This window comes from Kogia breviceps, chromosome 10 (assembly GCF_026419965.1).
Source record: "Kogia breviceps isolate mKogBre1 chromosome 10, mKogBre1 haplotype 1, whole genome shotgun sequence".
NCBI classification, from domain to species: Eukaryota; Metazoa; Chordata; class Mammalia; order Artiodactyla; family Physeteridae; genus Kogia; species Kogia breviceps.
The window spans coordinates 27474933-27487887 of record NC_081319.1 but is presented as its reverse complement, the minus strand read 5'-3'; the positions used below and the strand labels follow the sequence as shown (position 1 = coordinate 27487887).

The window sequence follows — 12955 nt, the reverse complement described above, 5'->3', positions numbered from 1 at the left end:
TTCTTCACTGTGTTTATGGGTTTTCTGCTGGTCTAACTTGCAAATAGGCAATTATCATTTACTTGTATCTACGCGTCTGGGGCTTAATCGTCTGTGGTCTCATACAAGCTCAGCAACTCGTGTTTCCCTACACAATGGAAATGTTACTCCTATTTCATACCAAGGCGAAGGAAACCATTGTTGCAATTGTCACGAAACTTTTGAGGCAAAATCTCTTTAAGCAGGGAGCCTCCGGTTTTGCATCCTGTCCGGAGGGAAGATCAGGCTTTAAGCTAGGAGACACTCAGTAAGATTAGGACTTACTTTTCTGAGGGCTGGACACGTATGTACATTGAAAACCAAAAATATCAGTGAAGTAACTCATTTTCATGCGCGTGGGTCCTTGGAAATCACTGTGCAGGGTCTCAGAGGTGACATTCACATCAGATGGGCCAGATGTGAATGCAATTCAAAGGCATGCATGCATGTTGACTAGTCATCTCTGGCAGGGGGCATGCAGAATGAGTGGCGGTGTCAAGAGCCCCCCCCCCCTCTTTTTTTCTTGTGCTGATTTCAAAGAGAGCAGAAAAACAAAAACAAATTGCCAGCCCCTTCTATTCCCCCACCTCCCCACCCAGTGCTGTAAAGTATTTATTTACATGGGAAACACTTTCCAGAGCATTCACCAAAAAAAAAAAAAAAGATGAGAAGGCATTTGGAAACATGAAAGATGATTATGGAAATAATTCCATAAATGAAAGGGTTTGTTCAATGGCCAAGCTCTTCTGTGATCTATTAGTTATTTGGGGATATTCTAACAGCCACCAGGAGGCAGAATAGGGGTCCACCTCTCTTCTTTCATGAGATTTCATTTTACTTACTTCTCCTTTATCAACATGTGGCTGGTGTGCAAATTAAATGGAAAAAATCAAGTCATGGACCATTCTGCAAGGTCAGCTTGGCTGGAAATAGACACCTGCTGTTTCCATTTCAATTTGACAGTAAAACCTCACTGATTCAGAGTAATGGGAGAGGGGAGATGCTAGTCTGTCAGCAAAAAAACCTAAATTACTGGGCTTTCTAAAAGGGAACTACCCTTTTGCTGCTTTCTGTATGCAGTCTGTACCAGGGGCACCCAAGTAAAAGGTATTGATTATCATACAAATGTATCATAAATGTAGAAGTATTTTTGTAAAAAAAAAAAACTTCTAATAATTGTAGATAAATTGACCTATAAATTGAAGTCAAAGTGAGGGAAGCTTTAATTTTATAGATCCTGGAGTGAAACTTGGAAGATGAGCCTTTAGAATTTCTAGAGAAAGTTGAGACCATGTCAGATATTTTACTTAGGAGAAATTAAAAGAGCCACATCTACAATTGAATTGTCACAAATTAAGAGGAGTTGGATCTGAATCGATGAGGTTTTATTGTAGTTTTACCACCTGCAGATGAGAGCCCTGGGTTTGGGGGCTTGTTCCACTGATTACGTGGCTAAATCCAGCAGAGGAAGAAACCCTCAACCCAACCTGTAGAGCTCTCCTAGCCATCTGCCTACTAGGCAAGGATCTTCTAAACATTGAAACTTGCTGGAGTCCCACTGCTGCCCCCCAACCCTATGTGGAGGGCTGACTCTCATCATCCCTGACGCAGGATATTTGCAAAACTCGCAAAGGCACACCAAATATTGGCTGGTACTTATTCTTTAGTTATTTATTTCACTTTGCATCTTCAGGGTGAGTCCAAGAAAATAGTTACTAGAGAGACTGAACTGCCTTCCCAGACACAATTTTGCTCTAGGATGACAAGAAAAAAGAAAAACCAAAAAATGAGGCAAAACAAATAACAAATCCTAAATGCCTGTAATTAAAAATTTCTCAGCCCAACCTCATACCTGGTTCTTACCAGCTTTATTGAAAAGCTGCAAACCAGAGGCCGTAAGAAGCACCTATGCCTACTATCTACAGAAAATTTAGTCCCTTGTTAGAATTTGATAAGGTATTGAGAAATGATCTACAGATGTTATATTAATAATCATACAGATAGGTAGCCCTACAAAGAACAATGACTACTGTGATATGAATTATCACCATGGAAGTGTGACAGAAGAACATAGGATTCTACTGAAGGAAGAGAATTTAAATGGGGGGGGCATTGTCGGAGAAGTGAAGTCCAAATTTATTTTTCTACACCCAAGGTATTTCTTTCAGAACCTCATAATCAAACCTGACTCTCTGAGAAGGAGAAAAAGATTCAGGCAAGGGCAGTAATCACCAAAAAGCCATATTATAATGTTAATCAAATGAACAGAGTCTGTGTATCTAGGGTGGGCAAGGCAAAGGTTTAAAATAAAACAACAACAACAATTATATTTATTTACCTTATACTTGCTCATACAGGTGAATGCTATTTTTGGACATGAGCTAACTCAATGTCTGTGGGTGTCTAAAGTCTTCAGAAATCTTTCCCAAAGACAAGAAGGAGTTGTACTTTGGCTTCGAAATACTTACCCAGTGCTTTTCATTATGAAAAGGCAAAGATGTATGCTTTAGGGGTACAGTCAGCCACACTGAACACACTCTATATTTTGTACACAAACTACATGTATATATGTACCCCTCTGTGTACCACAATACATATATACATATACATACGTATACATAGAGAGAGAGATTGGGCAAGTGAAGCAACAGTGCATGAAGGCATAATTCCTGCGTGTGTGCAGGTGTGTGTGTGCACATAATTTAGGCTCTGAGAGCAGAATTAAGCTGTAATTTAGAGATACGAGTGACAACTTCTACCATGTACTGCACTTGTGTATACATGACATAGTCTTACCTGGGGGAATTTTTTTTCTCCTGAAATAGTTTTAAGGCTTATTGATTTTCGTGGGGGAGGCAATTCTACTTGTCACTTTTATTTGTGTGGTGGTGTCACCAAACAGCATGACCACACAGCCAAGATCCACGCTGAGGATTTAGTGATTTTCTAGAGTTTATCGAGCGCCCAGAGAAGATGGCAGTGAGTACTGGCCAGTAGAAAAAAAACAAATTCATCTTTCATCCTTTTGGCAGCAAAACCTCATCCTCAGCGTGCCAGGGCAAATTCTACTTCCTCGTTTACAGCCCAGAGGCTCTTGACTAGGCTTTACCATGAAATCAACTGGGCAGTTTAAAAAATTACCAGTACTCGGCCCCTCCCTATGAGATTCCAGTTAATCGAGCTGGGGTGAGACCCGGGCATCAGCAATTTTTAAAAGCTTCTGAGGTGGTTGAAATCTGTACGTGAGCATTGAGAACAGGTGGTGATGCCTTTCTGGCCCACTCGATCATTCAAACCCAACCTCCTTCCAGCATATTCTGTCTGTGCCATTCATTTGGTACATTCCATGTAGGTTTTGTCCTTTTTATGATTACATATTCATATATTTTGCTTCCTTAGTGACGTATTCCTAATAATACAATAGCCAAGCTTTGTGGGGTGCTTACTATGTGTCAGGCATAATACTAGATGCATTACTATGGGCCTTCCATCCCAATGACTATCTGAGGTCCATTCTATGACTATCTCCAATTTACAGCATAAGAGAGGTTAAGTAACTAGGTTGAGATCACAAAGCAAGAAAGCAGCAAAGCTGGACTTCAAACTCAACCGCAGAGCCTGAACTCCTGGCCACTCCGCATACTACCGCCTGAAGGTCAAGACTGCCTGATGCCTCCTTGTCCATCAGAAGAGCACTGAGGTAGCTGCCTCAGTGCTTAGCAGACAGGTAGTTTTTGATTGATTGAGTAATGAGGTTTTGTGACTGGGTGAAATGACGAATTCAGGAAATAATCCTGTACATTGATCTAAAAGCAAACTGGGTCTCCGAATTCTAAAGTATGCTGAAGTTTTCATTCCTACCTTCTTTTTCAGTTATACATGTACATGTTTCTATTCTTTTTCAGATTCTTTTCCCATATAGGACATTCCTAACTTCTAAATTTAATAAACAAGAAAAGATTTGAATTGATTTCTACCCTATTTAAGAATGGCTTTTGAAAATGTAAGATTAACATATTTTTGTGATGATGGTTATGAGGGCCGTTTAAGATGGTGATCAGCACATAGTGAAAAAGAGCTTTCTGGAAAAGTGAAAAAAAAAATGTCTTCTTTGGATTATCAACTTTTCTCTGGTACCCCTTGTGAGTAATTTGGGAAAACATTCACCTTTCTCAGACTGCAGCAGCCTCAGAAAATAACTTGATTGAATCAAACATATATGTCCATGTTCTTCTTCTATCATTCACTTAAAGAACAACTGTAAGTGAGGAAAACCATCTTCTTTGTATCCATGTCTTCGAAAATTTGGTCTGACATCTTGGGAAAAGCCTTAATACCCATAGCAGGGGAGGAATGGTCAGACCCCTCTACGCCTCTGGAGATGATTTTGTGGACACCGGAAGGAATATACTTACCATCACTTGAACCCCAGATGCCCCTAATCTGAAAAGCACGTTGCACAGAATAGAGCAGAAAAAACTTTTAGCCCAGCTTATTAATTTTATGTCTGAAGGTGAGTCCTAAGTTTTTACGTTTAGAGTGTGTTGATTTAGCCCCTCTTCTCACTCTCGGCTGTGCATCTGCTGGGTGCTGAAGGAGTTAGCTGTACCTGCCTCAAGGGGTCTTCACCCCATTCCAGAGAGGGTTTTGGGGGAAATCATGATTCTCTGGCACTCTCTCTCTCTATAAATCCTGTATAGATGGTTCACATACAGACAGCTGTAGAGGAAGATTAGTATCACTCTGGCTAGCTACTGCTGGTGACTATGCTCGGTACTCATCTGCTGAAGTCAAGGTAAGTACAGACGGACATAGGTACTACGACAGGCTAAGGGGACAGAATCAAGGCAGGTAGGACGTGTGTGTTGGGATGGAACTGCAGTGGTTTTTAAGTGTATCAATTGCTTCATGCACGCACAAGGTAATCTCCCACATTTACCCTGCCGTGGAGGGCCACCCATCGCACAAGCAGTCCACTGGCAATTGCCGTTACATTCCTTGGGTCGGTGTTAGGAAGCAGGGGTACTGGGAAAAGTCCCATTAGAAGACATGGTACTGGAAGGGCATGCACAGACTATGACAGCAGGTGGCTGACTCATTCGTTTTGGTCACATACCTCTTTCCCCTGCCACGATCAGCCAAGATTGAATGGAAAAACAGGGAGGAAATTTAAATATGCAATCAGGCATTAGTTGGGATGACTGGCTTTATGGTGTATTAGATATTATTTAACTATGCTGTCGATTTTCATTTAGTCATGGGAATGATCATTTTAGGTGCTTCTGACATTACTTTTATTGATGCCCCATTTCCCCCCCCCCCTTTGTTGTAGATTTGCTTGGAGTGGAAGAGTGAACGTGAGTACAGTTTTCAAAAAGGCTACTTTAAGAGAGATGATTTTAAATCTCAGTTTTGAAACAAGCAGTGATATAACAGTTGGATCATAATGAAATCTTGGAATTTTTTCTTGGAAGGGTTGGGTTGTTTAAGTCCTTACAGGTCTGGGATTTAGTTACCTTTGAAATCCCTCAGTTTATAATTATTATCAAAATAATCATTTTGACAGGGGTTTGTAAAAAAGAAAAAAGTAAGCTGTGTTTATGTAGATGTATGTTGGAGAATCGACAAGTTGAACAACACAGAATAATTTGTTTCTGCCACTGCGTTTAGCAACCCAGGTCATCTGAGATTAATAAACGAAGACTCTAGGGTGAGTGGACTAGGTTACGGAGATAAATTCAAAAAGACGGTTCTCGATCCACACACCAAATAAAATAAATCGAAACAACAGTGGTAGCCACAGAAACAACCACAAAAGACCAAAAAGTATTTCATGTGTTCCTGACAATAACCGTATGCTGCTTGATAATTATCTTGAAGATATACTCACCTCTTTGGCTTGTTACTAGAAACATCTGAAAACTCAAGGTGAAACGTACATCACGCAACCACTTTTCAGTTGCTTTAAACAACCTCCAAAGACTCCTCCTGCAAAACTGTCACTTTCATTCTCTTTACAAGGCCAGTTAAAAGAAATGGGTGTTAAGGCATCTTATTGACAAAGTTGCTGGTAGAATCAGTTCTGCAACATCACCTAAGGAACAAGAGACTTTGCCCATGATGTCCGCTTACCTCTGCATGGTGTTCCTCGTTCTGCTGAAGAACTTCAATGACTAGTTCAGCAAGACGTATTGTGTCTTCCAGCTTTTTGGCGGGAGTGATTAACCGGCCTACATTTTCTGTAGTACAAGAATTTGTGTTAAAATTCAGCGAAAGCAGCACGCTAGTTTTGTGGCCATTAGAACTAGTGGATAAGAAATTTCAAAGAGTTACCCATGTTTTTGAAAGTTTCATGCAAATGTGAAGTGCCACATAAGTAGTAGTGAGCAAACCATAAAGCCATTTTATTATCATTATCACCATCATTATTATAATACATATTAAGAAAAAGCAGTGCTCCAGCTTCCAATTTGCTTATTAAGCTATGTTAAGACTATGACAGCCCATTTCAAATTTGGCGACATTTTGTACACATGTTCTTTAAAGACAGCATAAATGGACTATCTTATATCCCTCTCTAGACAGTGCTCGTGCTTCCTGAGGTGAGAAGGTGTAACAGAAGCTCAGCCTTGATTTTGCTGCCACGTTTGTCCCTTAACAGTTGATACTACAGCATTGGTTTTCATTCTTGGTCTGCACGTTTAACAGGTATTGGAAAAAAGCAGATTCAAAGGTCTAGCTGTTTTAAATTGTCCATGGAGGAGATTGAGAATTAACAGGACATTCTTGGGCCATTAGGTGGAAGGCAGGATAGAATTTTTACAAGAGTGTTGGGTGTAGATTATTGGAGGAAGTGGTTTGAGCCACCGGTTGGTACAACTGAAATGTTATCAGTTAGGTGGCAACAATGTACTCCATTTTTTTCTTTTAGTTTCTACTGTGTTGAAAGGGGCTTTGATCACACTCAAGAACAAACTGAACCCTGATTTCTGTTGTATCCTTTATAGAGCTAAATTCATGAATGTTTGGCAATGTTATTATGTTACCAAAAATTACATTTTTTTTTCCTGTGGGGGAATAGAGTAATATTTGAAACATAAAGGTTTTCTTAGCCAATGAAATGGCCTGAATTCAACCAGTCTAAACTCACAGGGGAGCTTGTAGTTCATGCTCAGACCCCTTCAAACCTTGATGCCTGAGTCATTTAGAGCCCGTGGGTGTAAGGACACTAAGGACCCTTGAGCACGATTCCACAAGGAGGGTATATATGTGCACAAAAGGACTGCTGAAACTTATTTTAATCTCTTCATCTGAGGCAGGTGTGCTTTGGCTTCAGGATTTTTCTGGCTACAGAAGATTACTCAGTACTTCACAGGAAGGGTTGGTTTGGCATGGTGTGGAGTGGGAAACAAAATCGTAGAGATTGTTAATTAAAAAAACAAACAAGCAGCTCCTCATAATTTTTTCCGTGTGCATTTGTCAAATAGGCAATGAACATGTCCGATGATTAGTCATCTACAACTTAGCAACGATAAAGAAAAATTCTGTGAAACACTGTGCAAATGGAGTGGTCCAGCCAATGGGACCTAAGAGTGATGGACCTAAGAGTAAGGTTATTGAGGTGTTGAAAGTTTCTCTCCCACAGAGCCTGATGACGGCTGTGACACTGGGCTTTGTGGACTCAGGCCAATGGAACACTCCATTGTCTCTGCCAGGCTCAGCTGGAAATGTGGCTGCATAGAAGGTTAGGACATGAAGGTGGGAGCTGTGCAGAAATAAATATGCAGATTAGGCAGAGAACCTCCAACACTCAGAGTAAGGAAATGTGCAGAGTTTAGGGGCTGACAGCTCATTGCCTGGTCCGGAGGAATAAATATTTGGAGAAAGAATGAGTGACAAGATTGATTTCTGTGCTTTTGGGGCACCTGGTCTGTTTATAATTTCATAAGTGGACTATCATAATTCTGTTAGTAGACTTTCAGGCATTTCTACAAACATACTGTGTATATATGTTGGGGTAATATGTGTAGAGTGAGGTATTTGCATTTTGATAGTAAATATGCATAGGCTACTATTTTTTTTGTTAGTTGATATTCACATTTACACATCAACTTGCAAATTCCTCATCCTATGCTTATTACCCATTTGACACATACACCCACATACACACATCACACACTTACATACATCTTCTAGGAAGCAGACAAGCCTGCACGTTAATACAAATCTGCAGAAAATCCCACTTGGGGCACATCTTTGAAATCTCTTACTTTCAAAACAGAGAACGTTGTCCTTTCAGGTGGAACACTCACCAAATCTAGGCGAATTCTATCTGTCCACGACATATGATGTAGAAATGGAAATCACATCAATATTTTTAGGTACTTTTATTTAGAAGCTGTGAATGATTTTTGTGTTTGGAGAAATCCAAGATGCATAAGCTAGGACCACCTGAAGATTTGTTTTAATATGCAGTGCTCTTAGATTGACTACCATATATATCAACAGATACACATAAGGTGTACATGCGCACGCGTCTTTCTGTGAGTGTGTACACATGCACGCAGATATGTGTATGCCTGATGTATATATACAGACAGTATGTTTAATAAAACCTTTTGCAATTTTGCTTTAACATGCAACCATTTAAAGTCAGCAGGTTAAGTATCCTTGAATCTAGAACGTTTGATCTTCCAATGAACCCATGTAGCCAGACTTTCATTTATTATGAATTAGCTGCAATTCCATTATCTGCAGATCAAGCTACTTTATTGAGACACAACCGTAATTTCCTCTACACCTGCATTGCTAACTCACTAGCTAGTAAAAATGGTACAAAAAGCAACTCCTTTAAGATGTTGTCTTTAAAGAAAATATTGTGCAAAATCCTCTAGTCCCTCCCCCTTCCCCCCCAACAGAGGTCAAGGAGAAATTTGTGCCTAGAAACGATTTTTTTGGGTCACATCTGCTGTCTGCAATATCTGGAAATGTACTGCAATATTCCTATCACCCAATCTTGTACTAGCTGGAGCACTGACGAAGGGGAACTAGAAATACAATATACTTGGTAAACATTTCATACAACAGAATTGAAGCTCATAACATAGAAAAAAAAATCGTCATGCAAAATGTTATGCAACAATGTTATTTTGTGCTGACATTGAGGTTTGAAAATGTTGCATATGTCAGACAGAGCTAGACAAAAAAAAAAAAATGTGGACATTGGGAAATAAATGCTCTCTTTTCGAGTCTCTCAAAACCTACAGTGTCAAACTCGAGAGTCTGAGCCTCAGGTTAGTATGCTAAACAAAATTTCCAGAGGAATGAACAAAAAAAGCAAACTAAACTAGAAAGCTGTTGAATAAAGGAAAGGTAGAAGTTTACAGTACTTGATTTGGGCCTAGGCATGCCTCTGAGCCTCTGATAGAACATGCTGGTCTGCGTTTGGGTGGGTGGAGGAGGCCCAGAAGGAGGAGGGGGAGTTGCTCGGGAAGGTGAAGAGAGACGGTAAAAAAGTAAAGAGACAAAGTGACTGTCACGAAGGATGACAATTAAGATGACAAACTCCGAGAAGAACAAACAAACAAGCAAAAACGATCAAACACGAATGGAGAGCTGCTGCTTCCTTGGCGTGAGTGCAACGTTACAGAAGTGTGACACTGTTTGACGAGGGACGGGACTCTTACCAGCGCCCTCAGCACCACCGTACTGAGGCACTCAGAAGCAGAATGCAAATCCTGGATGCCTTCATCCAGATGGATACACATGAACGATGGTGGCGGCATCATTGACCGAAAGAAGATAGACTTTTTGTACAATAAAGAACACCTATATGTGAACAGCTGCTTCCTCCTTCCGGGTGACCAGAAACAGCCCTTGATGTTGACATAATTGGAGGATCTGGCTTCCTATCTCCAGGATGTGACTTAACTTCCTGTGTAACCTTGTACCTTCTACATAAGCCTCTCTGTGCTTCAGCTTCCTCCTCTATAAATTGAGACTATTAACATCTTTTGTGTGTACCTTGCAGGGTTGTTGATAAGAACAAATAAAACAGTGCATGGGATGGATCTCCGTAAAGCTTCAGGTGCCTACAAATGTTCATTGTTATCTCCTACATTGTGAGAAGGCAGGAATTAATTGCTTTGCAAAAGCAGATGAAGAGCCGTTATTAGTTCAAGTGCGCTAGGGAATATTCTTGCTCCCTTTGTGGAATTTCAACATGTCAAAATCTGTCATTTTGGGGGAAAAAATGTGTGGTATCTGATTGTTTCCAGCTCATTTAATTATTTTCAACTTGGAATTCTCATGGCTTTTATATTGTGGGTTGAATCATATATAAAAACTTGCCAGCTTATCAAATATGTTACTTGCTATTCCAAATGTTAGAATACGGTAATCAGCACTTGACCCATCTGTCATGTGGTTTACAATATCAGCACAGCAAACATCCTATAACAATAGCCTCTCCTTCAACACAGGCACAGAGCACTATCAGTTTCTGCAATTCTCTCTCTTTAATGAGTGTCTCATTAACCTCAGACCTGGTCCTTTCTAATGGTTCTCATTTATAAAGCAATCTGTATGGTGACTGCCAAGTTTGCTTCTTGGTTTGCTTGAATTTTTCAACTGGGAAAATGAATTTTACTGCAGGCTGACAGGAAATGCAATGCTAGCACCATTAATTTAAAAAATATGAGAAATAAGGATAAATGTAATATTCTGGAAAAACCATCTCTTAAAAGCAAAAGTTCATGTCATTCTTTTCTTGTGGGATCACCTCAATGTTTGAAATGAAAGACCAAAAAAAAAAAAAAAATCTATTCACTATTCTCCTCTAACTTAAATCTTTTGTTTGGGAATGACTGCGTGTAAATAGAATTTTAAAAAATCAGTTTTAGATGACAGCTATATAAAGGAAGGCAACTGCTAATCTCTTCTTTGTAAAAAGGTACTCCACAGTTTACGTCTTGTTAAAATCTGGTTTCCACCTATAGCTGGGCGGAAAGTTGGGTGCATCTCTGGTAACACCTTCTTCTGGCTCTTTGAATGTGTATTACTTGAGTGTGCAATTCTTAGGGAAACTTCTCATTTATTCTTCCCAGATAACAGAACCTGTGTAAACCACCTGATATGGTGCTTTATAAAACAATGAAATGTCCCCAGGCTGAACCATAACCGGCGAGGCAGCAGATACATATTTCAGCTCAATGGGTCTTGATGAAAATTCGTAAAGGGATTCCCTCCTGCCAACTGTCTGTCCAGAATTCTGACAGTGAGGTTTGCCACCATAGAAAAACAAGCTCCCTATTTTTTTCCCCTCACAGAGCAAAACAAAAACATCATACCTTGGTTTCCAACTTCATTTACCCAATTACCATTGCTCATGTTTACACAATTAAATCTGCTTGGCTTCCAGAGAGGGAGTTAAATGTGACTGCGGAAAAATAAAAAGAGAATTCCTCTGCAGCCTCAGCTAAGCCAAGGAAGAGAGGCATCCAGGAGTGAGAGACTCTCCAATTAGCCCTTAAATAACCTGGCCATCTCTGTTCCAGTAAGTGAATTGCCAGGCCCTGAAATATCATAGGAAAGATGGATGCCGTTGATGGAAAGCCCACTTACAACCAAGTTCCAACCTATTTGTGTGTTGCTGAAGATGCCAGTGTTTGTATTACACTATTACTAAAAATAACTAGCCTGAAGCAATTCACTAGGATTTGGGGGTAGGGGTGGATAAAAGCTAGAGTAGGAATAGAATGCTAAGCAGATAGCCACCACACGCTTTCCAGAGTACTCTGACCCCCTGAAATGATGGCTCCACGGACCATACATTCAGCGCAGGGCTATAATTCAACATAATTTCTTTCGTGGGGCATGCCATCACGTACACTTGATTCCCTGTATCTTCACCACTCCCTTTCAGAAGATTCCATCTTTAGGACAGTATAAACTATATGGTAATAAAGACCAGTGGATGAATCATGGATTGTTTTCTCTACTCTTTTCATTGCAACCATCTCTGTCTCTTCCCCATAAGGACATGGGTGGCATGGCCTGTCCGTTCTATCTCTAACATGTCTCCCGATTTAATCTCCCACTGTACGAGATCATGTGCCCACACTCTTGCTGTGGGGGGGTAGACATGCAACTCAAGTCTCATCACCTCCACCTCAACTGTTGCTAAAGACTCCAAGCCAGCATTTAGTCCTTCCGTCCCCTGTAGTTCATTGATCATGCAGCGTCCATGCTGATCTCCATAAAGCACACATCTGAACCTGTCATACTCCTGCTCAAAAGCCTTTAAGAGCCTTCCTCCTCTCCCCACCAAAAAGAGTTATGCCTTCACAACACAGGCTCAACTCTTCTGTTGATACCTCTACTTGAGCACTTATGGCCCCTTAATAATGGCCAATTATCTGTATGTTTGTCTTCCCCTAAGCCCAATGAATTCTTTATTTCTAGGAGCTAGAACAGTACCTGGCCCAGAGCAGGTCCTCAAATATTGGTGGAAGGAAATCTTCAGTGGATCCTGCCCAATGGTGTGCTTTCATGGAAAACCAAATACTCTGTGGTTGCCATGTGCATAAAAACTATACAGCAACTTTTATCTCTTACCCAAAGCCCCTGGTAACTTAACAAATGCATTAAGCTGAATTGCTGAATAGTAAACATTATAACTTAAACCTCCAAACCAGAGAACAACTTCAGGTGTCTTAATGTGATGAAAAAATGATTTAAGATAAATAAAATTATTTGTATTTAAATTAAAATAAATTATATTCACAAGAAAGAAATAATGCTATTATAATATTTTTTTTCTCCAATTTCTTTTTTTTTTTTTTTTTTTTGCGGTACGTGGGCCTCTCACTGTTGTGGCCTCTCCCATTGCGGAGCACAGGCTCCGGATGCGCAGGCTCAGCGGCCATGGCTCACGGGC

General features: G+C 40.3%; 1 protein-coding gene across 29 annotated transcripts in view; it reads right to left on the bottom strand.

Annotated features, from left to right (window-relative positions):
- Positions 1–12955, bottom strand: part of CADPS (calcium dependent secretion activator) — a 795170-nt gene that overhangs the window by 98556 nt on the left and 683659 nt on the right. For 16 of the 29 annotated variants that reach the window (XM_067043769.1, XM_067043768.1, XM_067043770.1 and 13 more), the window contains one exon: positions 6151–6257. In XM_067043769.1, the coding sequence (XP_066899870.1) occupies positions 6151–6257 (107 nt within the window). Of the gene's footprint in view, positions 1–860; positions 882–6150; positions 6258–12955 lie in introns of all 29 variants that reach the window. The other 13 variants (XM_067043766.1, XM_067043765.1, XM_067043751.1 and 10 more) reach the window with 1 other exon arrangement.